Below are 25,185 nucleotides of genomic sequence, written 5' to 3'. Positions count from 1 at the left end.
GTAGATACACTTTTAATAAAAAATGTAATAAACACTCACATTTCAGATTTCGAGTAAAAACATCAGACACAAGATGACGTCACCGACGGCTCACTTCCCTCACGCGTTACGTGGCTGTACACACCACTTAATCACTTGAAATTGCACTAAAAAGTGCACTTGGAAGTGTAGTCGCTGTAAACCTAAAGGGGAAGCTCTGCTGATTTTATCCTCCAATCCCATGTGCAATCCCTATGCCTCTAGGGGGCCCCATCAGGCTTGCCAGCCTCAGTAAAACCAGTATGTAAAAATCTGTGTTTTTAAAAAAATCCCAAGATTATAGCTGCCCCGCCTCTCCAGTACCTTTTCAGTGTGTGTATGTGTATTCTGTGTGTATGTATACTGTGTGTGTGTGTATATTGTGTGTCTGTGCATTCACTGTGTATGTATACTGTATGTATGTGTATGTATGTATACTGTGTGGCCCCATAATCTATTGCCTGGGGGCCCCATAATTTCTTAGGCCACGTACACACGGGCGGTCGAAACCGATGAAAACGGCCTGAAGTCCAGTTTCATCGGTCCAAACCAACCGTGTGTACGGCCCATCGGTCTGTTGTCCTTCGGACAAAAATTTGAGAACTTGCTTTAAAATCGAACCGATGGACGGCTGACCATCGGTCCAAACCGATGGTTAGTACACAAAAGCATCGGTTCAAAACCCGCGCATGCTCAGAATCAAGTCGACGCATGCTCTGAAGCATTGAACTTCGTTTTTTTCAACACGTCGTGTGTTTTACGTCACCGCGTTCTGACCCGATCGGTTTTTGAACTGATAGGGTGTACGCACATCAGACCATCAGGCCACTTCAGCGGTGAACCGATGAAAACGGTCCGTCGGACCATTCTCATCGGATGGACCGGTCATGTGTACGCGGCCTTATTGCCTGGGGGGCCCATAATCGCCTATTGCCAGGGGCCACATAATCGCCTATTGCCCGGGGGCCCCATGAGTTGTCAGTCCGCCCCTGGTAGCTACTGACTTTTAATAAACTAATGCCCGGTACACATGATATGATTATCGGACGAATGATCGTCCATTTTTTTTGTATGCTAATCTCACGTTGAATCTGATGAGTTTACTAAAGTCACGAAAATTCTCGTACGGCAGAATAAAAAATCGGAAGTGATGTCATGTGCTGTAATGCATTTGTATTGCATTTTCGGACGACAGCTGTACTGATTAAATGAAAATCGTACGATCTGGCATCGTACGAAAAAGATTCGGCTCTCGAAAGCTCTGTACTAACGATCCGATTATCGTAGATCGTTTCGAAAGCGGCATTTTTCATACGATTTTCGGATCGTGTGTACGGGGCTTTACAAACAAGTGGAACTCCGCTTTGAGTCACCTTTTAGACACACCTGCAGCACAGTCTGGACCTCATTACTAGTTCATTGATTGATTTCATGTGCTACTTTTTATTGCTTGTCAATACTAAATAGTATATAAGTCATACAATTATTGAAGAAGGAAAAAGTTAAACATTTAAAACATAAATAAGCAAAGCATCGCCAACAGTAAGTATAGCAAAAATGCCATACAAAGAATAGAAGGATGGCCTAATTTCCAACATCCTCCATTTGATTTTTACATTCAGGTGCCACGTGGGAAGCTTGTCCCTATTCCCATTCCTCTCTGGCACATGAACGTGCCCGCTCCAGGCAAGTTATATAAAACAGGCAGATGGGGGGGAAGCTCATTGAGTGCTGAGTTTCTATAGCAACCTGGCACAGTCAGTGAACGGAATACCCACAGAGGAGATCTACTGATAAATATTTCTGGAATGGCCACTTCAGATCAATCACACAGTAGTAAAATGCATGGAAGGAGGGGTCCGCGATAAGAAAAGAGATCAGAAGAAAATAATAAAATGCAAGGACCTAATTGAAAAAAAAAACAAGTATATTACTGCAGTGAGAGAAAATTGCAGTTAAAAAAACAAAAAAAAAACAACGCATTTTAGAGGCATTTGAGCTTTTATTTCAGCTTGAAGAAGCTTGTGATTTTTTGTGCTCTTGTGCACCTTTTTATTGAGCTTTTTGAGCTTCTTTGAGCTTTTTTGAGCATAAGCATTTTCTTTCATCACACAAACCCGCCTGGAAAAAAGGCTGGAACAAATGTTTTTTACGTGTTTCCATGCTTTTATGTGCTTTTTTGAGCTTTTTTGGGCTCTTTGGGGAACTAGCTCCTCTGAAAAACGCGAGTTTCGTGGGGGGGGGGGGGGGGGTTATTGCTGCCTGCAATTTCCTGAAAATGCCTGAAAAAGCCAAAGTGTGCATGCACACATTGGGGTTGATTTACTAAAGGCAAATAGACTTTGCAAAGTGCTGTTGCACTTTGCAAAGGGCAGTTGCTCCACAGCTTAGTAAATGAGCAAAATCCAGTTTCTCTTTCCTACTGGCTTTCAGCTGCTGCAGGGAGAGACACAGACACATCGTTCCTGTAATTGCATCCCCCGCACCGATCCCCCTCCCTGTTCTGCTTACTTCTGATCCCATCCCCCTGTGCCACCCTGTCACTGTGCCACACCACCTACTTCCGTGGCACTGCCAGCTTCCCTTATTTATTTAAACATTATTATAATAAATACTTTTTAAACACTGTGAAATAAAATCATTTTAAAAATGTTTTTTTTTTATATTATAAATATAAAAAAATTAAAACAATTAGAAGAGGGACAATTCATACAGGTTTTTTGTTATGTTTGTGTCCGCTAATAATGATTTCAGTGTATTTTTAGTGAAAATATTATTTTGATAATTGGGGGGCCCTGCCAGATAGGCTGTACGGGGCCCCATGATTTATAACAGCAGCCCTGAGCACAGAAGCAGGTCACTCTGATGGATGATGCAGGCTCCCCCGAGGTGTAGGGTCTAATTACTAGCCTAATTACTGGAGATGGTCTTTGCTGCATGTTAATACCAACTCCTTAGGACTGCCCCACCAGGAGTTGAGCTAGCTGGGTCCAGTTTCAGATATATTTAAAAAAAGTAAAAAGGCGCAATGCAAAGATACCTCAATATAATAGTCTGTAGTTCACGATAGTCCAAAGAGCGGGGATATAGAAATATGTATATATATATATATATATATATATATATATATATATATATATATATATATATACATATATATATTTACACATAAACATATATATATCGATGGGTCTGTCAGGCCTGCCACCAAGAAGACCAGAAGTGGGTTCCAGTAAGCTAGGAAAAAAACAAGGAAAGGAGTAAGTATTATAAAAACATTTATTAGAACAACAATATCCACTCGCATGGGGAATAGTAGAGTTGAGTTCAGATCCTGTTTCTGGGCTGAAGAGATGGGACTGCAGGTCACAGCAGGTCCGTTTAGCTGGCACCACATCAAATCCAGGAAGGATAGAGTGGGATGGCTGAGCGCAGCAAGTTCTCCTTCAGCTTTTTCAGGTCTGGCACATCAAGGTCAGGTGAGGTCAGTGAGAAGACCATCTAGCAAGATGTGGGTTCCAATGGTGGTTAGTGGGGGATTCAGATGCCAGAGCCTGTAGCTAGCCGCGCCGTGGCTCCACGATGCTCGTCCGGCATCCACAGTATGGTAGAAACACGGCCGTGTGATTGGAACCAAAACGAGGCCTGGGAGGCAAACACAGCACAGCGCCGGGCTGTGACGTCACAGCTGTGCGATGCGTTTCCGAGCTTGTGTGCTATTGCTGTCGGAAATAGCCACACTCCTTTTTAAAGCATAGGGCATTCGGATATAGCAGGTAGGGATAAGCAAAAGCATATTCAATAAACAAGCCAAAGGTCAGTAACAAGTGGTTGCAGGTTGGGATCAAGTAGAAGCATAGTTAAGAAGCAAGCCAAAGGTCAGTGACAAGCGATAGGGAAGATATGGAAGGCAAAAGGAGTGACAAGAGCGAGATGTTGGCTCGAGAGAGCACAAAGTAGGGCTTTGATATATTCCAAAAAACAGATGTTGATGGAAGTGGATGTAAATTGATGTAAATGGATGATCATATGTTTACATCCATTTTTCCATAGAGGTGCATTGATGTCCGTTTTTTCTTCTGTCAATAGATGAAAGAGGCCTTAGATTCTGCTGTAATTATAGTACTTAATCTTGGTGGATTGATGGCAACATGATGCTCAGGAGGAACCATTGACTTGATGGCTTAGCCTGAACAATCTCTTGTTATCTGATTCTCTGTAGGATTAACCAATTACAGAATAAGGTTTTGATGTTTTCACAAATTTTTACACCTCAGGCTGAATATTAAAAAAAAATGGGTTTTTTTCATTATTGATCTGTTAAAAAATAATGATGTTTGAAGCTGAAAATCTCTTTCCGAAAGTGCGGAATGACTAGCACGGAGGATAATATGCATGGCCGGTGTAAAACCTTGCAGTGGAGTCTAGTAAATGACTTGTTTCAAATGAACTTATTGTAAAATCATCAGTCTCCTGCCTCCAGCAAGAACAGATTCCATAACACAGCTTTTAAAAAAATTCTCATTTTAATGCTATTGGAGCTGGAGAATATTCACTGTCATGTTCCCATATGTGATACAAATCTGTGCTGCTATGCATATCTTAGTGCATCCGTTTCTTTTGAAAGGAAGAATAATATCAATATGGGAAACTGGAATTCTTGTCAGCTGTTTGATATTTGTGTTGTTCTTGGTTTTCACCTACACATGATGTCATTGGGTGCAGGAACCATTTGTTTACCTAGCTTTCCATTGCTTAACATAATAGATTTCACTTGGCTTAGAATAATATAAAGCTTTGATCACATAAAAAATAAAAAAAAGTATTTTATAAATTGTTAAATTTGAAGTGGTTGTAAACCTCAGACAAAAAAATAGGAACAAAGCATTTCCCTTCATAGGGGCAGATCCACATACATCTGCGTGGGCGCAGCGTATGTGAGATACGCTACGCCGCTGTAACTTACTTTTCTTTTCTTTGAATCCTGAAAGAATTCGCACCGTAAGTTACGGCGGCTTAGTGTATCTCTCGCGGGTTAAGGGCGCGGAATTCAAATTGGGCGGGTAGGGGGCGTGTTTCATTTAATTGAAGCGCGTCCCTGTGCCGAACGAACTGCGCATGCCCCGTCCATCAAAACTCCCAGGGTGCATTGCTCCAAATGACGTCGCAAGGACGTCATTGTTTTTGACGTGAACGTAAATGGCGTCCAGCCCCATTCATGGACGACTTACGCAAACGACGTAAAATTTTCAAAATTATACGCGGGAACGACGGCCATACTTAACATTGAGTACGCCACCAGATAGCAGCTTTAACTATACGCCGGAAAAAGCCGAATGCAAACGACGTAAAAAAATGCGATGGCCGTTCGAGGATCGTCAGAAATAGCTAATTTGCATACTCGACACGGATTACGACGGGAACGCCACCTAGCGGATGTCGAAAAATTGCATCTAAGATCCGAAGGCGTACGAAGACGTACGCCTGTCGGATCTAACCCAGATGCCGTTGTATCTTGTTTTGAGGATTCAAAACAAAGATATGACGCAGGAATTTTGAAATTACGCCGGCGTATCAATAGATACGCCATCGTACTTTCTTTGTGGATATACCCCATTGTGTGTACTTGTCTCAATTAAGATAATTAAGTCTTTTTTCTATTAAGCCCAAATATAGTTCATAAGGGTTAAAGTGCCACATCCCTATGTAGTATACACTGTATTGTCAAAAGTATTGGAACACCTGCCTTTGCATGCACATGAACTTTTTTTAATGGCATCCCAGTCTTAGTCCGTAGGGTTCAATATTGAGTTGACCCACCCTTTGCAGCTATAACAGCTTCAACTCTTCTGGGAAGGCTGTCCACAAGGTTTAGGAGTGTGTCTATGGGAATGTTTGACCATTCTTTCATAAGCGCATTTGTGAGGTCTGGCACTGATGTTGGACGGGGAGGCCTGGCTCACTGCCTCTGCTTTAAGTAATCCCAAAGGTGTTCTATTGGGTTGAGGTCAGGACCAGTCAAGTTCCTCCAACCCAAACTTGCTCATCCATGTCTTTATGGACCTTGCTTTGTGCACTGGTGCGCAGTCATGTTAAAACAGGAAGGGGCTGTCCCCAAACTGTTCCCACAAAGTTGGGAGCATGGAATTGTCCAAAATGTCTTGGTGTGCTGACGCCTTAAGAGTTCCCTTCACTGGAACTAAGGGGCCAAGCCCAACCCCTGAAAAACCACCCACGCCATAATTCCTTCTCCAATTCAAATTCCCATGACTAGCGAAGCTTCCATTGCAAAGTGATAATTTTCCCTATTTGCCTTTAGTAAAGCAACCCCAAAGGCTCAATGGGGGACATATCTAGGATCATAGGAACAGAATCCAGAAATGGACAGTGTTTTATGGATTTGTGTGGAGATTACACAGAAAATATTAGAAATCAATGGGTACGCTAAGAGCTAATGCTACAGTTGATGATGCTGAGTTCCCTTACAAGTGTCAAGTTACTTTTTGCTAGTTGCTTGTCTCTACTCCAAATTTCTCTTAGTCTTCATCCCTGCACTGCTTAAAATAATAATAATAATAATAATAATAATAATAATAATAATAATAATAACAATAATAATATATACATACATTTTGGACAATTTCATGCTCACAACATCAGTACAAAGCAAGGTCAATAAAGACATTGATGAGTGGGTTTGGGGTGGAGGAACTTGACTGGCTTGCAGTCCTGACCTCAACCTGATAGAACACCTTTGGGATAAATTAGAGTGGAGACGACTGAGAACCAGGCCTTCTTGTCCACATCAGGGCCCAACCTCGCAAATGCACTTCTGGAAGAATGGTCAAACATTCCCATAGACACACTCCTAAACCTTGTGGACCCCCTTCCCGGAAGCTGTTATAGGTGCAAAGGGTGGGCCAACACAATATTGAACCCTACGGACTAAGACTGGGATGCCATTAAAGTTCATGTGTGTGTAAAGGCAGGTGTACCAATACTTTTGGTAATATAGTGTATTATAACTTACTAGTTATACATTGTACTGTGTAAATATATTTTTATAAAAATCACTTTGTTTCAGATGTGAGACTCCAGCTCATCTGTAGATCATTTGACTTCCATTTGCCATCAAGCATAACAAATGTTGCTGACAGAGGTGGAGGTGGGGAGGGTTTATACATGGCAAGAGTTCATCATCAATAGCAAAGCATCTAACATATTCTCAGCAATGATTTTAATCATCATTGTGGGTGTATTATACAATACAACATTGACTGTGATTGACAGAAACAGGTCCTGTAAGTGCCACCATATCCTGTATGCAGCATTCATCTACTCAACCCAGATTACTTTAAAACAACTTTACTTAACAAGACCATTTTCAGGCAATTTGTGTTTCCCCCCCCCCCATGTTCACAGTGATTAACAGAAATGGAGTATAGTGTTTACACTCAATTAGGATAACTGAGCATTTAAAGGGCAATACTGTCTAAACAGGTAACACACATAGGACACAATTCACTAAAGGTTATCGCATGCATTATCACGTGACCACTTAAAGCATGCGATAATGAAAATGTCAACTCCCTATAGCTTGCATCCGTTATTTAGCACAAAAACAAAAATGCTTGCCAAATAATAAAAAATAAAAATATCTTTTCTACTGTGAGTGAAACAGTGTTAAAGTGATATGAGTGTATATAATAACGTTCAGAGCAGCTATATCTAAAAGTGTTCACAAATACACAAATAATGAATAAAAAGTAAAAAATGTGTGATAACCGCTCCAAACAGTGCAAACTACTACAATGCTGTCCACAGCAAACGGCTCATACAAAATGGTGGGTGCTGCAGCGATTATCAGCTGGGTCCTGGAGACATCAAACAATCAAACATATTCACCAGCACACCAAGGATCGTCCAATTACGTCCAAAAAAGTTTTACTGCAAAAAAAATCATATCACAAAGGTGCAAACACCTTTGTGATGTGATTTTTTTGCAATCAATTTTCTTTGGACGTAATTGGACGATCCTTGGTGTGCTGGCGAATATGTTCGATTAGCAAACAATTGAGAGCTGGTTCTCAATTTTTCCGACGGGAAAAGTTCTTGTTGGAAATTCCGATCGTCTGTATGCGCAAAATGACGCGCAAAAAAACATGCATACTTCGAATCAATTCGACGCATGCTCGAAATCATAGAACTTAATTTTTCTCGGCTCGTTGTAGTGTTGTACGTCATCGCGTTCTTGACGGTCGGAATTTCAGACAACATTTGTGTGACTGTGTGTATGCAACTCAAGTTTGAGCCAAAGTTCTGTCGAAAAAAATCCAGTTTTCTTGTCGGAATTTCCGATCGTGTGTACGTGTCATTAGTTGTTTTTCTTCTGGTAGTAGCAAAGGCAGACTATACTGTACAGGATCCACCTTGCCAGTAGTATCAGCTGATCACCCACATTTCAGATGGCTATGGCATTCACAGAGATTGGCCCAAGGTCAAACATAATCAGGCTTGATTGAGTTCAGTCCATCCAGTTCACGTCACTCCACTGAGATAAACTACAAGGCAGTCAAGCAGAAACCTGCTACATTGCATTTTCTTTGGTCACCCCAATCCCTAAAGAATAAGGTTACCTTGACAACTGCATTCTTCAGCATGCACAGGCTCCTGCACTAAGTAACGATAGCAACCAGTAAGGACTTTGCTATGACTTAATTGGTTTGTACAGTTTAAAAAATATCTCAAATTACGCCTAAAGTCATTTATTTATATTTTTATTAAATTTAAGGTTTGAATAAAACCAGATCCAAATCTAGGAGACCTTTCAGAATTCAAGTTTGATATTGAAATAGCACATGCATTTACCATTTCCACTAAAAAGAATCACGCTCCTTCTGGGGAAAGGGCAAAAGCAGCCTGCGACAATGATTTATGCCCTTTTCTCCTCACCTCGCTCAAGTACATCATCGAGTGTGACATGCATATGTACATATTTCAAGAGAGCTCTCTGGGCACCTGGTACAGTCGCTAAACTAAATTTATCCTTGTTCCTTCCATGAACATTGGTTAGGAAGGATGGAAAGGACATGTAGTCCCCTGACGCACAACAGGGAGATGCACTAGTGAAGGATTTCGGTACGAGCTAAGTGAGCACACAGAGACTCCGAGACAAAATTAATTAAAAGGGAATTTGACTGTCATCCAGATATGCGTTCTTCTAACTACAAAAGACAGCATGGCAGCTGCTAATCCTATAGGTCAACAAGTAATCATGTAATTTCTGGAAGTCCCGGCATCCATTGCATTGTTTGATGCAAATACGGAGAAACACAATTCACCTAGGGGAAACAATGCTGTAGCGTTTAAAAAAAAAAATCTAGAAATATGTCCAGTCCTGGAATGGTAAATAACAAAGGGATGTATTTTAATTTGAAAGTGTGTCAACGGGACTTTTTTTGTCAGATGATCTGTAAATAGCAGTTCTCTCTGTTTACCAATTTAAAGTGATATAAAGGGCTAGTTTACACTTGCTTTGGGTTCAACACACATTAACAGGAAGTTTACACTTGCTTTAAAACAAGGCTTCAGACACGCTTTGTTAACGCTCTCTGAACGCTAATCACTAAATAAAATGGTTAGCTTACAGTCCTGTTTACACCTGCTTTTGCTTTGCTTTGCTTTGCTTTGCTTCGGCTTCGCTTCAAAAATACCCCATGTAGCTTCAGTGGTGCTTCAAAGCATCTTCAAAGCCTCCATAGAAGTCTGTGGCAAAGCTCGCTTGAAGCCCCACTGAAGCCCCACCAAAGCCTCATCGAAGCCCCACAAAGCCTCACTGAAGCCCCATCAAAGCCCCATCGAAGCTCCACCAAAGCCTCGTCGAAGACTCATCGAAGCACCAAGCAAAAGCAAGGTGTAAACAGGACTGTAAGCTAACCATTTTATTTAGTGACAAAAGCTTTTACTGGCATTCAGAGAGCTTTAACAAAGCCATGTATTGAAGCAAGTGTAAACTAGCCCTAAAGGAGAAGTACAGCCAAAGCTTGTTTGGCTGTACTCCTATGGATCACAGGAGTAGCAATTTATTTTGCACTCCTGTGACCCGTTTTCAGCAAACAGTGGGCTTAAGTGCACTGTCTGCTGATGTCACAGAGCCGGTCCAGGCTCAGGCAAGATTGCGACCATGGAGTCTGGATCCTCCCACATGCCTGGAGCATCCCCCAGCTCAGCCTATAGGCGAGCCACCCCCTCCACAGCTCAGCGCTCCAGTGAGCACCGGGGGGCAGAGCAGAGAGCGGTGACTGACAGTCAGCAGCTCTCTGCTCTGGGAGCTGTGAGAACCGAGTGATCAGTGTTAGAGGCACTGTGGGACAGATGCACCTAGGTAAGTATGAATGGGGAAAAAAAGAACCCCATACTTCTCTTTTAAATTCAATTTTTTATTTTTGTAAATAACAAACATTTAATACTTACCTTCTCTGTGCAGAGGTTGTGCACAAAGCAGCCCTGATCTTCTTCTTCTCCGGTCTCCCACTGGCACTCTGCCACCCCCCCTTCTTGCCGAGTGCCCCCTGAGTAAGCAGCTTGCAATGGGGCCACCTGAACAGACTCACTCCCATGTCTCTCTGAAGCCTCGTACACACGGCCGAGTTTCTCGGCAAAAACCAGCAAGAAGCTTGCTGGTTTGTTTTTTTTGCCGAGGAAACCGGTCGTGTGTACACTTTTCAACGAGGAAACCGCCGAGGATCTCGTCGGGCCAAAAAGAGAACATGTTCTCTATTTCCTTGACGGCAATGGGAAAATTTGTCTCGCCGAGATCCTCGGCGGCTTCACAAGGTACTCGACGAGCAAAACGATGTGTTTTGCCCGAAGAGTTTCTCGGCCGTGTGTACGAGGCCTGAGTGTCAATTCACACACAAAACCTTTGGCTCAGCCCTGCCCCTTCTCTCCTCATTGGATCGCTGGCTGTGACTGACAGCCAATGAAGAGGGGGAGTCCACGGAGAGCCAAGGCTCTTGTACACATCGCTGGATTGAGACGGGGCACAGGTAAGTTAAAATATATTGTTAATTTACCTATATATGATGGCCATCTAATATCTTCAGCCAGGTTTAATAAAATTTAGGACATTTGTTACGCTGTTCTCAGTTCTCTTTTGCCCAATTTTCATCTAGTCTTTTCTATGTTTGCCTCCAGCTGAGAAGAAGAAGTACTGTAGAGGATGTGCCTTTGACAGTCCTCAATTGTGTACGCTATAACCAGTTAGCATGCAGGGAGCAATGATCCTTGTGACTACATTGTAGCCTATGATTACATAGAAAGGTAAAAGTTTTTGAAAAAAAAAAAAAGTGAGTAGTCTATTAAAGTATCAGTATATGGAATGTTTACAAAATGCCAGCAATGAAATACAGTTATCAAGAAATCATGAATGGTGCAGGGAAGAAAGCATTGGTTTGAAATGGCACAAAGGCTGTCATTAAGATAACACTGCTCGGTAAATAGCTCTTTGTCACCATTTCTTGTCCGTTTACCTTACTGTACCGAGAGGACACCTGTAATGGGCAGCTAGCTCACTGTAATTTTGCTCACTGTGGATCCTTTGTATGAGGAAATGGAATATCACAGAAATGGAACTGAAATGTCTTGCCTTAGCAATTTAATTTTCATGAAAACAAATATTATTTTAAGCATTATAGCTGTGTTAACTAAAATTATATCCATATGCCAAGCTTTTCTATTTTGTTAAAAAATCACAAATTGTATCTTTCGTCAATTTTAAAGGTCCACAAAAAACAATAATTATGTTCAAATGGATATTGGTTGGGGTCATGCACTGACTTTGTGGTAATGTTACCTCCTAATGGTAATTCCGAGTGTGGCTCGGGGTTCAATTTCAGTACCATTAGGGGTAACTCTAAGCCACACTCTGGATTATATTATGTGTATTATTATGTCTATTATTTGTGGGATTATATAAGACTGTATGTGTTATGTTTTTTGTATTTTTTTTATTTGCCGCCGGGCTCTGCCCCCATGTGTCGCAACGCTCGCAGGGAACGGAGCCCGGAACACAGAGCATCGGGTGGAGGATCCGGCAGGGGACACAGGGGACACAGCAATGCAATCCCGAGTGTGGCTCGGGGTTCAATTTCAGTGCCATTAGCGGTAACCCCGAGACACTCTCGGGATTGCAGAATCCTGGTCCAGGTTACTTACCTTGTCACCAGAATCCTGCGAAGTCCCCCTACTGTGTCCCCTGCCTGATCCTCTGCACGATGCTCTGTGTTCCGGGCTCCGTTCCCTGTGAGCGTCGCGAGGCATGGAGGTGGAGCCCGGCGGTAAATTCAAAAAATACAAAAAATATAACACATACAGTCTTATATAATCCCACAAATAATACACATAATAATACACATAACATAATCTCGAGTGTGGCTCAGGGTTACCGCTAATGGTACTGAAATTGAACCCCGAGCCACATTCGAGATTACCGTTATTAGGGTTACGTCACCGGCTGCATCCCCCTGTAAATATCCTTTCAACAGTGCAAGTTTGGGAGATATTCACTGTACCAACATGTACGCCAGGAGAAGACAATGGCTCAGCAGGAGGGATTCCCGCATCAGCACTGTCTAAGTTGATGGAGGGAATTGAACAAATTTCTTTCCTACAAACCGTGGTTGCAGGAAATAAATTTGCTCCGTGTATAGCCGGCCTTACAGTCCAAATGAACTTGTGATGACAAATCCTAACAGAAAACTCCCTTAGCCATAATGAGAATAAACACTATAATATAGACAAATACTAATTTTCTTATTCACTTATGTTACTTCTCATGGAACCTTGCACTTATTATCCTCTAAATCTAATAAAATGAATTTCTAAATGCATTCATAGGTAATTAGCTATCATTATCCATTGTTAAATGCAGTGATTAACAGGGAGGCAAAACTTAATAATGTGTACATTTTCTGATAAAAGATAGTTACACGGTGTCTTGTGTAACCTATACAACCATGCTATATTTAGATACTTTGGCATTGTGATCTATGAAGAGAGCACTGTATGTTCAAATACAAATAGGCCTTTCATTACTGATAAATTACCTTGTTAATGTACCTTTGTTACTATGGTGAATCAGGCAGGGAATATAGTTTTCTATTTATAAGTACACATATATACAGTACATACTGTATGCCCTGTATTTTACAAAATAAAATATATGATTACCAGTAGGAGTATAGCCAAATGCAAAATGAGCCTATAGGTGGTCTATAGGTGGGTTATAGGTGGGCTATAGGTGGGCTATAGATGGTCATTGGCAGAAAGCAGTCTCTTCCTAACAACAGAAAGTGAGAAGATATCCAATCACCCATCCTAGAATACACAGGTATATGCGACTTAGTGCCTTATGACGTGCTGATGAACCGAAGTAGCACACAACTCAACAAACAAGAAGAAGAAATGGTTGGCCAGCTTGTACAAGGTGGGAATTTCCATGTGTTATAATGAGCCGTTGACTGTCAACACCTGGAATAGCCTTAAAGGATAAGTTCACCTTTGGGAACATGTTACATGTTCCACCCTTTTGTAGGGTGAAACATGTAATGTGTTCCCAATGCTGCAGCTGCTGTGCGATCCCTCCAACCCCCTTGTGACAGCAGTATGGGGGGAGGTTCCAGTACTAGCTGTCACTTTTTGAAATCAGCACAGCTGCGCGGGGTTCCCCCCACATGGCCTCATTATTCATTTACACAGCTCTATGTGTGAATGAACGACAACCCCCGACAACCTTTACGGCTGTTGGGTTGTAGATGAACTACCATAGAACTGTGGAGAGCCATGGACGTTCTTTAATTCTTCCTGTAAGATTGTAGCTGCCCATACAGGAGGTACTGTACATGCACACAAATACTCTGATCTGGAGGAGACCTTCATGGCACCAGTGATCTACTGATCACTGTTGAAATGCTTTACAAGCACATATTTCTACCTGCAAAGAATGTCCATTTATTCTTTTTTTCTAAAAGTGAACTTATCCTTGAAACTTATCCTTGAAAGGTCCCAAACTGGCGGCCCTCCAGCTGTTGTGAAACTACAAGTCCCATCATGCCTCTGCCTATGGGAGTCATGCTTATAACCGTCAGCCTTGCAATGCTTTATGGGACTTGCAGTTTCGCAACAGCTTGAGGGCCACGCTTTAAATGGCTTAAACCTTACCAAAGGGTTATATTAGGCTGTCCAATTGGCAGGTGGAATCCTTTTGCATAGGAATTGTGGTCACGGCATCTATATCTTTCTTTGCGCTGAAGTCCAACTCCTAGCATCCTTATAGCTCCACTGTGATCATACTGCATTGCTTGGCTTTACAGTGATGTATTCCAAAAATGTCACCAGGGTTCATAAAACAGGCACCGTATTATGAATTTCCTAATGTGCCAATAGAAACCTTAAAATCAACTCATACTCATAATTTTCAAAATCCCAAAGCATTCTACCATACAAAATGGCAATCACAGCAAGAAAATGTTCTTGCAGAAAAAGTGTGTCTAAGCAGACTTATGCCGCATACACACCATCACTTTATGTGATGAAAAAAAACGACATTTTCTGTGAAGTAAAAAACAACGTTTTTGAAACTTCGATTTTCAAAGACGAAGTTGCCTACACACCATCGTTTTTCTCACAATGTTCTAGCAAAGCGAGGTTACGTTCCACCACGTTTTTCCATTGAAGCTCGCTTCATAAGTAGCTTCTGGGCATGCGCGGGTGAAAAAACGTTGTTTTAAACTATGTTTTTGCTAAACACGGTCAATTTCTGTGAAGTAAAAGTTGACGTTTTGAAAAACAAAAGACATAAAACGACGTTTTCCCCCACACACGGTCAATTAAAGTGACGTTTTTAAAAACGTCATTTTTTTTCATCACATAAAACGACCGTGTGTACGCGGCATTAGAATTAGACACCAACAATGTTCAATACCAAGTATTAATAAATAAAGATTGTCTGTGGTTTAAAAAAAAGGGTAAAGGGCTTAAATGGAGTTAAGATAGTGTGAATTAACCAGAAGCCCACTGATAGACCAGCCCAAAAAAATATATATATAAGCTAGCTTCATTTAAAACAGCTGATACACTATCTCTCTGTGTTTTCTTTTGTCAGTGTATGTAAACTCTAAATAAAGATATTAAAAAAAACAAAAAAAACAGCTGTCAGTCATAAACATCTTTACAGAAGATCTGAACCTGAATAGAGCACGAAGGGTTACTATACTTTTAGAAACACATTAGGTTCCATTTGATCATTATTGGTCATAATGACTGCAATTTTCGGCAGTGAGAAGTAATGGAATCCGTAATTAACAGTGACATTGTTGCATATAACAATCATTATGGCAAATTACACATGTTATAGCTTAGTGAATTGAGCCTGTTGTCTCGTTTAATATGACTCAGAGATACTGATGAACTTTGTAAATAAAGCCTATTGCATCTTGCTTTTTCCTTAACTCTAATTCTAAAGCCTCGTACACACGGTACGATTGTTGGCAGGGGATTGTCTGTTGACAGACTGTCCTAAAATCTTACCGTTAGTACGCTCCTTTTGACAATTGTTGTCCAACTTTTGGCCGACAAATGTTGGATGACAGGCTAGTAAATTTTCAGCGGACAATGGTTTGATGTCTGATTTTCGTATGCTCAGTACACAAATCCGTCACACAAAAGTCGAAAGTACAAATACGCATGCTCAGAATCAATGTTCACCAAACACAAAATTAGCAGAAGGGGCCCAAAGGGTGGCACTCAAAAGCTGAGATTCCTCGTAGTACCTCACTATGTTCGTGTTTGTGGCACGACAATTGGGTACCGTTAGTATGTAAAGCCTCATACACACGATCGGACTTCCAACTGACTGTTCCGTGGATTTTGCTCGGAGGGGCATTGTCCGTGAACTTGGTATGCATACGTGCATTAGGACTTTTTCAGCCAACAAACACGAACGTAGTGATGTAATAGACGTAATACGTGGTTTTTCTGTTCTTTACCGCCACCCTTTGGGCAACTTCTGCTATTGTTGTCTAAAATTTAGCATTGATTCTGAGCATGCGTGTTTGTACTTTGGACTTTAGTCTGATGGACTTGAGTACACACGTTCGGATTAGCCGACGTAGGACATGTGTTGCTGGAAAGTTTGTCCGTTATCACACCGAACATTTATCCGATGAAAAGACGAAAAAGTTTGTCCGATGGAGTGTACACACGGTCAGATTGTCAGCAAAAAGGTCCGTCGGAGGTTTGTTGTCAAATAGTCGGATCGTGTGTACGGGCCTTAAGACAAGATCCATGCACACGCCCTTTTGACAAAAATCAGGCGCTCTGTTGGCCAACAATTGTACCGTGTGTACAAGGCTTAACTCAAGCTGTTGTCACAGACATTAGTCAGAGTAAACATTTCTTTAATAAAATTCAGCTTATCGGCAGTCTGCACTGTAACTGCAAACCTAGAATAATAGGCAAAAAGGAGGCATCTGGTCCCCAAACTTGTTTAATGGATCATGCGATTTGTAATCATCCATGAGCAATAGCAGATAACTTTAGGATAACTGTGGAAACCCCCAAAAAATTATGCTTATAAATAAGGGGGTGCTTTGAGCTATTCATTTTTGTATTCCAATGGCCATGACCAATGGTGTTGGAAATGGTATGGGCATGGCTATGCATTTTTAGTGGTCCTTGAGAACAAGAGCTTGAAAACCTCATTTAATTTCTTGAAAATACAATATTTTAGCAAGCCAGCGAAACAAATTAATATTAAGGCTATATAGAGAATGTCATCTCTATGCTCAATTCTAAAACCGCCAAATTGGCAGCATAGCATTATTGGCAATGAGAATTACTGTGCGTTATGCTGACTTATCTAGGAGTATCTAAATCACATTAGCTATAAATAACGTCTTCCATACTTTTATGCTGATTAACAGATTCCTAATTACATTTTTGCATAAACATGAGACAAAATAATTCATAGCACATATGCAGGGTTTGATTGGCAAGTATTGTGCCTCTTCACAATGCCTATGATATGGCTAAATCATTTTTCAGTTGATTTTAAAGGACTGTGACCAAGAGAATTGAACGTCAAGTCTAGAAAAGAATATGAACTAATTCCTTAAATTGTTTTTCTGCAGTCTTCAGCAGATGTTCTGCATGGTTGGATCCGACTTGACAAGCACTGCCTATTAGCTAGTCTATAACTCTATGAAACCAGAGAAATCAAAGTTATTACTAATTTGTTCTGTAAGTCGATTTGTACTTTGAAGAATGAATATTAATAATCTGTCACTGTGTTATTTTGAAGAAAAAAAAAAAAGAAAAAACAGCACATCAAAAGATAATGGAACCTATCTTCTAACACCCAGTGTCTTCATTGTAATTCATTCATGTCAAATTAGCTATCTCGTTCCCACCAACTTTCTACATTAAGCACTCCACCTACAAGATGGTGATTTTCTCAATTTATTTTGAACAACTCAAGGCATCTGAGTCAGAATAAGCAATTCCATAAAAGAAACAGCAAGATAGAAACTTATAATTTAGCGTGTGTATGGCGAATATTGCTCACTCTTAAGCAGAGAGTCATTTGCATCTGGTAAACTAAGTCTATTTTTTTTAAGGTTGCGATGGCATGCTTATTTATGAGTCTCGGTATTGTATGCAACCTGAAATATCTCTTCAAACACAATTTCATGGTGCTCAAAAGTCATGTAAGCATAATTTAAAAAAAAGATAATACAGTCTTGAGTGACTAGCATATATATCATTATTTTAATAGGATGGTAGTCAAAGTTCTGTATTAAAGCATAGAAGGTGGACAATAAATTGTATTAAGAATGCATGGCTTATCTGCTTGAAAAAAAACACAGGATGTGCATTGGGTTTCACCACACAGATCGCTGGAATTTAACAGTTAGGCCTTGTACACACGATAGGTTAACCACAGGACAACGGTCGGATGGACAGTTTTCAACGGTCAAAACCGATCGTATGTGGGTCCCATGGGTTATTAACCATTGGTTAAAAAAAAAGCCAACTTGCTTTAAATTTAACCGATGGATTCCTAACCGATAGGTCAAAACCGATCGTTAGTAGGCACGACCATTGGTTAAAAATCCACGCATGCTCAGAATCAAGTCGACGCATGCTTGGAAGCATTGAACTTTTTTTCAGCACGTCATTGTGTTTTACGTCACCGCGTTCTGACCCGATCGGTTATTAAACCGATGGTGTGTAGGCGCGACGGACCATCAGTCAGCTTCATCGGTTAACCGATGACAACGGTCCTTTAGACCATTCTCATCGGATGGACTGATCGTGTGTACGAGGCTTCAGGCCCCTTGCTTGTCGACTTTCTGATCAGGTCTGCCTGTCCATTTTTCAGGTGGACCTGATGAGAAGCTTCATGTGGTTCTATGGGCAGGCTGACATAAACAGACTTGTCTCCATGACCACCCACTTACATTCGAGTCCATCCAGGTCCAGAATAAAAAAAGGAAAGTTACTTAATGCTTTTCCATTTTTCCAGACCTAAATATGAACGATTGAAGGTAGCCTGATGTAAATGTACACAAGCCCTTTTACATCCAGCTGCCCATAGACCTGTCACAGGTCCACTCCTGTCTCCTGAGTAAATGCAGACACAAACTGAATGGACACAGATGTAAAAGAAAAAATGATATCCGTCATCATTCAGCTCTGATTGGTCATAGGATCTGCTCACAGATCCCCTGGCAAATAAAGGGGACAAAGCCAATGGGAAAGGGTCCAAGGGATGATAGGCTGTGTTTCATTGGAATCCTTCTCATATTGGGCAATTGCAAACACTCCAGAACAGAAGTGAACTGGCAAGGATTCCAATACAGTATATTGCTTTTTTCATCTTACTGAGTTAGTTAACCTGCCAGATTAAATGTATGATTGGCTGTGAACAGAGATGGACTAACGCAGAATGGGGCCCTAGGAAAGGTATCAGCTCTGCTTCCTCTCCTATTCCTTTGCTTGATATTAATAATTGCAAAATGCAGAAAAGATCTCCCATTTGCATTTTCTGTACTGGCCTTGCCCACATAATAAGTCTCCACTGCCTTGAAGTGTATTGTCCCTGTTAAAGTGACAAACAAATCGACATTGTTCTCCATTTGTAATATCCCTCTGGGTTACTGCAGGAGAATGAAGGTTATCGTTGGTCCCCCTGGACATTCATCAGGCCTCAAGCTCCTGCCTAGGTTGCCTTTTAAAAAATATTGTTCAGGTGGTGTACATTCCGATATCTGGGACTTAGCCGAACGTGCTACACAGGTACACAATAGGTAAACCTAATATTTATTCATATGTGTGAATTTCTCAATTTCTACATTCCTGGATTGCATGACCCTCTGTAGATTAAGAGATCACCATCATTACTGTTAGGGACAAACACATTCTATGAGTCTGACATCTAGCAAAGGCAAAGGAAGCTTAATGACTGGACTAGGCATGTCCATTGAAGAGAATCTGTCACTTTGCTCATTTAAGGCAAAGTCACAGGTTTTCTGGCAAGAAAACCCACCTGCCACCCATTCACCTTCGCTTCCAAAACTAAAGGTATGGGCTAACATGTGACCTTCTTCCAGAATGTATTGGTTGGACCTGAGCAACCAATTCTCCTGGCTAGTAATACACCTGGGATTTGTTTGTGGTAGGATCTTAAGTTTGGCTATCCAATCTGAACTCAATCCAAACCGAACTGAAGTCAGTAAGAGCCAAATGTTAAACAATAGCAATGGTTATTTCCTCAGCTAATAGGCAAGGGATTGTCAAACAAATGACGAAGGCCTCGTACACACGACCGAGTAACTTGTCGGGCGAGACACATCATTTTCCTCGACAAGTTCCTTGTTAGGCTTGTCGAGGAACTCGACAAGCTTGCTTTGCGTACACACAGTCAAGACAAAATCTCCTTGTTCTCAAACGTGGTGACGTACAACAAATACAACGGCAGGGGAAGTTCGATTCCACTTGCACAACTCTTGGGGCTGCTTTTGCTAATCTCATGTGTTTGCGTGTTAAGTAAAAGTTTTGTTAAGAGACGATTTGCACTTTACAGTCTGTTACAGCTTGAAAAATGTGTTATCTCCATTACAAATGCTACTTTTACTCCCGTCTCATACTTTATTCTGAGCAAGCGCGGGTTTCTTAGCATACACACGCTCGAGTTTCTCGTTGAAAACCAACCCAGTTGAGGAACACGACGAGAAAGTTGAGACTCCCGTCAAGGAAAAAGAGAACTTGTCGAGTTCCTCAACAGTTTCCTCGATGAAAAGCATACACACGACCGTTTTCCTCTGCAAAAAAAGCTCTCCCACCAAGTTTCTTGATGGATTCTGTCGAGTTTCTCGGTCGTGTGTACGAGGGCATAGAGTAACCGGGCACTGCTATGGAGGACATATACCAAAGCAAAAAAACAAATTAAATTCTATTTGTTAGGGAGAAGTAATATTCACAATGCTTAAAGAGAATGAATTTTAAGAGGGAACTCCATGCAAAAATAAGGAAAAAAAGCTTGAGGTTTCCTCAAAAAAAAAAAAAAAAAACAAGACTGCTATCCAAGCATGCATCCAGAAAAAAATGAAAATTGTAAATAAGACAGAGACAGTTTGTGACCAGTCCTTTAGCAAAAAAATAAAAAACTGAAAAGTCCTGTGATGTACATCCTCCATCAATCACCACCTCACCCAGCCCTGTACATCAATGTCAATTAGTATGCAGATAACCCATCAAAAAACAAAACAAAAACATGCCATTCATTGACATACATCTGGCGCCATCGATTCACTCCTACCAAATGATAGGTCCAGCAGATGTCAAGAAGGAATTAAGTGAAGTGATGACATGGGTGAAGAAATAGGTTCAGCCACTTTTGATCATGGTTCAGTTTCAGGATACATTTGCGGGTAAAAAAAAATGTCCGACATTCTGCCTGTGTGTATGTCGGTCAGTCGGAGGTGCATGTTGGAAAACCAGCAGCCGATCGACTTCCCATCAGCGTTCTCAGCCAATGGTAGAGAGTGCTGATTGGAGTGTTCTTGCAGGGGCGCTGTCCCCCTGTCAGAACACAACAGCTCAGCGGGAGAGATCGCTGAACTAATAGTGTGTACCTGGCTTATTGCTGATCGGCTGCATATATGTGTGTATATGTAAATAGTTTACTGTGCTGAGAACTAATTACAGTGTTCCGAAAAACTCCAGACACATACTTGCGATCAGGAGCGTTCAATTGTGTGACCGCTGTGTCAGCCAATCACAGCGGTTACATGGTCGGAATGTTCTCCCCTGCCTCCCAACATTCCAATCTATTTAAAGGGCCAAGAGGCGGCAACAGGAAGAGGTTAACCACTTAAGGACCGGAAGATTTGTCCCCTTAACCACTTCCAGACCTTAGGTGTTTTTCAGATTCGGTGTTTGCAAGACTAAAACAGTTTTTCCTGCTAGAAAATTACTTAAAACCCCCAAGCATTATATATTTTTTTCTCTAACACCCTAGAGAATAAAATAGTGGTCATTCCAATACTTTTTGTCACACCGTATTTGCGCAGCGGTCTTACAAGCGCACTTTTTTTGGAAAAAATTCACTTTTTTGAATTAAAAAATAAGACAACAATAAATTTGGCCCAATTTTTTTATATATTTTGAAAGATAATGTTAAGCCGAGTAAAATGATGCCCAACATGTCACGCTTAAAAATTGCGCCTGCTCGTGGCATGGCGTCAAACTTTTACCCTTAAAAATCTCGATAGGCGATGTTTAAAAAATTCTAGAGATTGCATTTTTTGAGCTACAGAGTAGCTCTAGGGCTATAATTATTGCTCTCGCTCTAACGATCGCGGCGATACCTCACTTGTGTGATTTGAACACCGTTTTCATATGCGGGCGCTACTCGCGTATGCGTTTGCTTCTGCGCGCGAGCTCGTCGGGACGGGGCGCTTTAAAACATTTTTTTGTTTGTTTTCTTATTTATTTTTATTTATTTTATTATTTTTTACACTGAAAAAAATAAAATAATAATTTGATCACTTTTATTCCTATTACAAGGAATGTATACATCCCTTGTAATAGAAAAAAGCATGACAGGTCGTCTTAAATATGAGATCTGGGGTCAAAAAGACCTCAGATCTCATATTTGGGCTTAAATGCAAAAAATAAAAAATAAATAAAAAATGTCATTTTTCAAATGACCAAAATAAAAATTTGTCTCTTTAAGAGGCTGGGCGGGACTGACGTTTTGACGTCACTTCCGCCCAGCCGAGCTATGGGGACGGGCGAAGGAGATTTTTCCTTCAGTCTCGTCCCCGCTCACCAGCCGACAGCATCCGATCGCCTCTGCCGCTACCGACGGCTCCGGTAAGCGGCGGAGGGCGCGGGAGAGCGGCGGGAGGGGGGGGCCCCTCTCCCGCCACCGATAACGGCGATCTCGCGGTGAATCCGCCGCGGAGACCGCTATTATCGGATTCCAGACCGCGCACACTAAAAATGGATACCTCGGTTGTGACAGCAGCTGCTGCCGTTACCGAGATATCCATCTTTAAAAATAGGACGTACATCGTCGTGCGCAGGTCTGGAAGTGGTTAATAAGCAGGCCATTTTTTGTGACACAGCACTGCACCTCTTTAACTGACAATTGCGCGGTCGTGCGACATTCTACCCAAACAAAATTGATGTCCTTTTTTTCCCACAAATAGAGCTTTCTTTTGGTGGTATTTGATCACCCCTGTTGTTTTTATTTTTTGTGCTATAAACAAAAATAGAGAGACAATTTTGAAAATAAACAATACTTTTTACTTTTTGCTATAATAAATATCCCATTTAAAAAAAAATTAATTTATTCATCAGTTTAGGCCAGTATGTATTCTTCTACATATTTTTGGTTAAAAAAAATCTTCGACATTGTGGCAGACAGATCGGACACTTTTGACACTTTGTTGGGACCAGTGACATTTATACAGCGATCAGAGCTAAAAATAGCCACTCATTACTGTATAAATGTCACTGGCAGGGAAGGGGTTAACACTAGGGGGCGATCAAGGAGTTAAGTGTTCCCTAGGGAGGTGTTTCTAACTGTGGGGGGAGTATACTGTCTGGAGGAGGAGAGAGATCGCTGTTCCTGATCACTAGGAACAGCAGATCTCTCTCTCCTCCCCTGTCAGAACGGGGATCTGTTTACATTGACAGATCCCGTTCTGGCTCTCTGGTGGCCGACGGACATCGCGGATGCCGGCCACACACATCAGCTCCTACGTCACACCACAGGCGTGCCCCCTATACCCCTTAAAGCGTCCGTTGCACAGCTACGGCAATTAGCGCATGGGAGCCAACCTGCCGCAGTATAACAATGATGGCTGGTCGGCAAGTAGTTAAATAAAGCCTGAAGAAACTAAAAAAAAAATGCAGCCACCGGGAATAGTAAGCTGCAATATATTTCCTATTTTGTTTTGGGTATAGTGACACTTTAAGTACCACCAGTACCTCTGCCATTATTTAATAGACAGAGCCTTGCGAAAACGGCAATTATGAATAAAAGCACAAGCGGCAAAACAATCAATTCTTGCTTTAAACCTGAATATTAATGCCTTGAATTAATGCTGTATAATTGCTATACAGGGATGTCTTGCGAAATGACTAGAGTTCGAAAAATTACCATCCATTAACCTGGGAATACGTTTTTAATTGCACGTAGGTACATGCAAAGCAGCGATGTGAAGTGATCAGGATGTTAATTGTCAAGCTTTAGGCTGCATGTTAAAAATCGCAATGAATTGTCATCATCAGCATCCCAGCATCAGCGAAGAATTAAAAAAATAAATGGAAATAAAGCAGGGAAATAAGACAAGAATGGCTGACATGCATTATGCTTTCCAATCACTGTTGTTTATAAGGCAACCTTTGGTAGCATAATGGCTCAATTCCAGATGAAATCACATGAACAGGCAAGCGTACACCTAAGAAGAGGGTTCGTTCACTTAGAAGCTGCCAGGATTCTGTAGCTTAGCACATGACTGTTCTCTGCTGCTCTTCTCATCCCCCTCGACCGAATGCAGCATCCCTTCCTGCATTAGAGCATCAGCCATTGGCTTCCCCCCCAACACGTGACGATCGAAGCATTTTCTACCGTGTGTCTTTTTCTGCTTGCCAATCTTTGTGCAGGGCACTGATAGGCCAAGCTGATGCGCAGGCAATTTATCATCTTGATCTCCCACCGAGTCAGGGAACGCTTCTGTCACCCGTATTGATTTCAGAGGATGGACCAAATTTCCTACGATATCCATTAAGAATTAAGAAAAAAAAAGCCATAAGCACGCAGTGTAGCCAGTCAGACATGGATATGAGATGGCACTGTCAATCGATTCAGGTAGCTTCTTCTCTCACAGCCGACACTGAGCCTAGGCTGAGCACTGCAGCATGGAGGGTGGTTGATGTGTCCTTTGCTTTTTTTTTTTTTTGTAGAAGTAAAACCAAATTCAAAGTGGGTGGGAGAAGCCAAGTCACTGGCTAGTACCGGTGATTTTTTTTTTTTTTCACCGAGCGGAGAGAGATTGCATGTTGTTAATATTAAAAGCACACGTCTGCATGTTCAATGTTTGCCTAGGGAATGTTTACTGTGCCTACCTTCTGTGTCTTGTGTCACGAAAGACGGGGCTTTGTCTTTGTTTCGTCTTTGTCCAAGCAGCCAGAGAGCTGCTGCGTTCACGCTTTTGCAGCATGTCTCTTACAAACACTGTACAGTAAATGACAGCACCAACAGAACAATAAAAAGAGCATGACCTAACGCAGCTTCAAGCATGTGATTGACAGTAATGTAATGGTAATCTAATTATTTTTGGCAACCACAAAAAGGTCTTAATCCTTGACCGTGACAGCATTTTCTCCAGCTGTTTTTTTTTTGTATGCTGGTTTTTTTTTTAATGCATGCTGCTTCATGCAATGAAAAATGCCTTTAAATAAATTGTTACCTTTATAGACTTATGGTAGACAAAAAACTTTAACTGTACATGTCATGATGATTTCAATGCTTAATGTCAGCTTTTCCATTTTAATTTAAATGTTATTCTTTTCTTTGTTTTTGTTTTTCTTTGT

General features: G+C 41.3%; 1 protein-coding gene across 26 annotated transcripts in view; it reads left to right on the top strand.

Moving 5' to 3' along the window:
• Positions 1 to 25,185, top strand: part of NRXN1 (neurexin 1) — a 1,744,826-nt gene that overhangs the window by 1,640,643 nt on the left and 78,998 nt on the right. Inside the window, exon 1 of one of the 26 annotated variants that reach the window (XM_040351627.1) lies at positions 24,248 to 24,460. The exons of the other annotated variants lie outside the window; for them this stretch is intronic. Within the exon in view, the coding sequence (XP_040207561.1) occupies positions 24,428 to 24,460 (33 nt within the window). The 5' untranslated portion in view covers positions 24,248 to 24,427. Of the gene's footprint in view, positions 1 to 24,247; positions 24,461 to 25,185 lie in introns of those variants that run through there. 26 annotated transcript variants of the gene reach the window in all.

This window comes from Rana temporaria, chromosome 4 (assembly GCF_905171775.1).
Source record: "Rana temporaria chromosome 4, aRanTem1.1, whole genome shotgun sequence".
Lineage (NCBI taxonomy): Eukaryota > Metazoa > Chordata > Amphibia > Anura > Ranidae > Rana > Rana temporaria.
The sequence above is the reverse complement of the archived record's forward strand: the minus strand, read 5'-3'. Positions and strand labels throughout refer to the sequence as shown.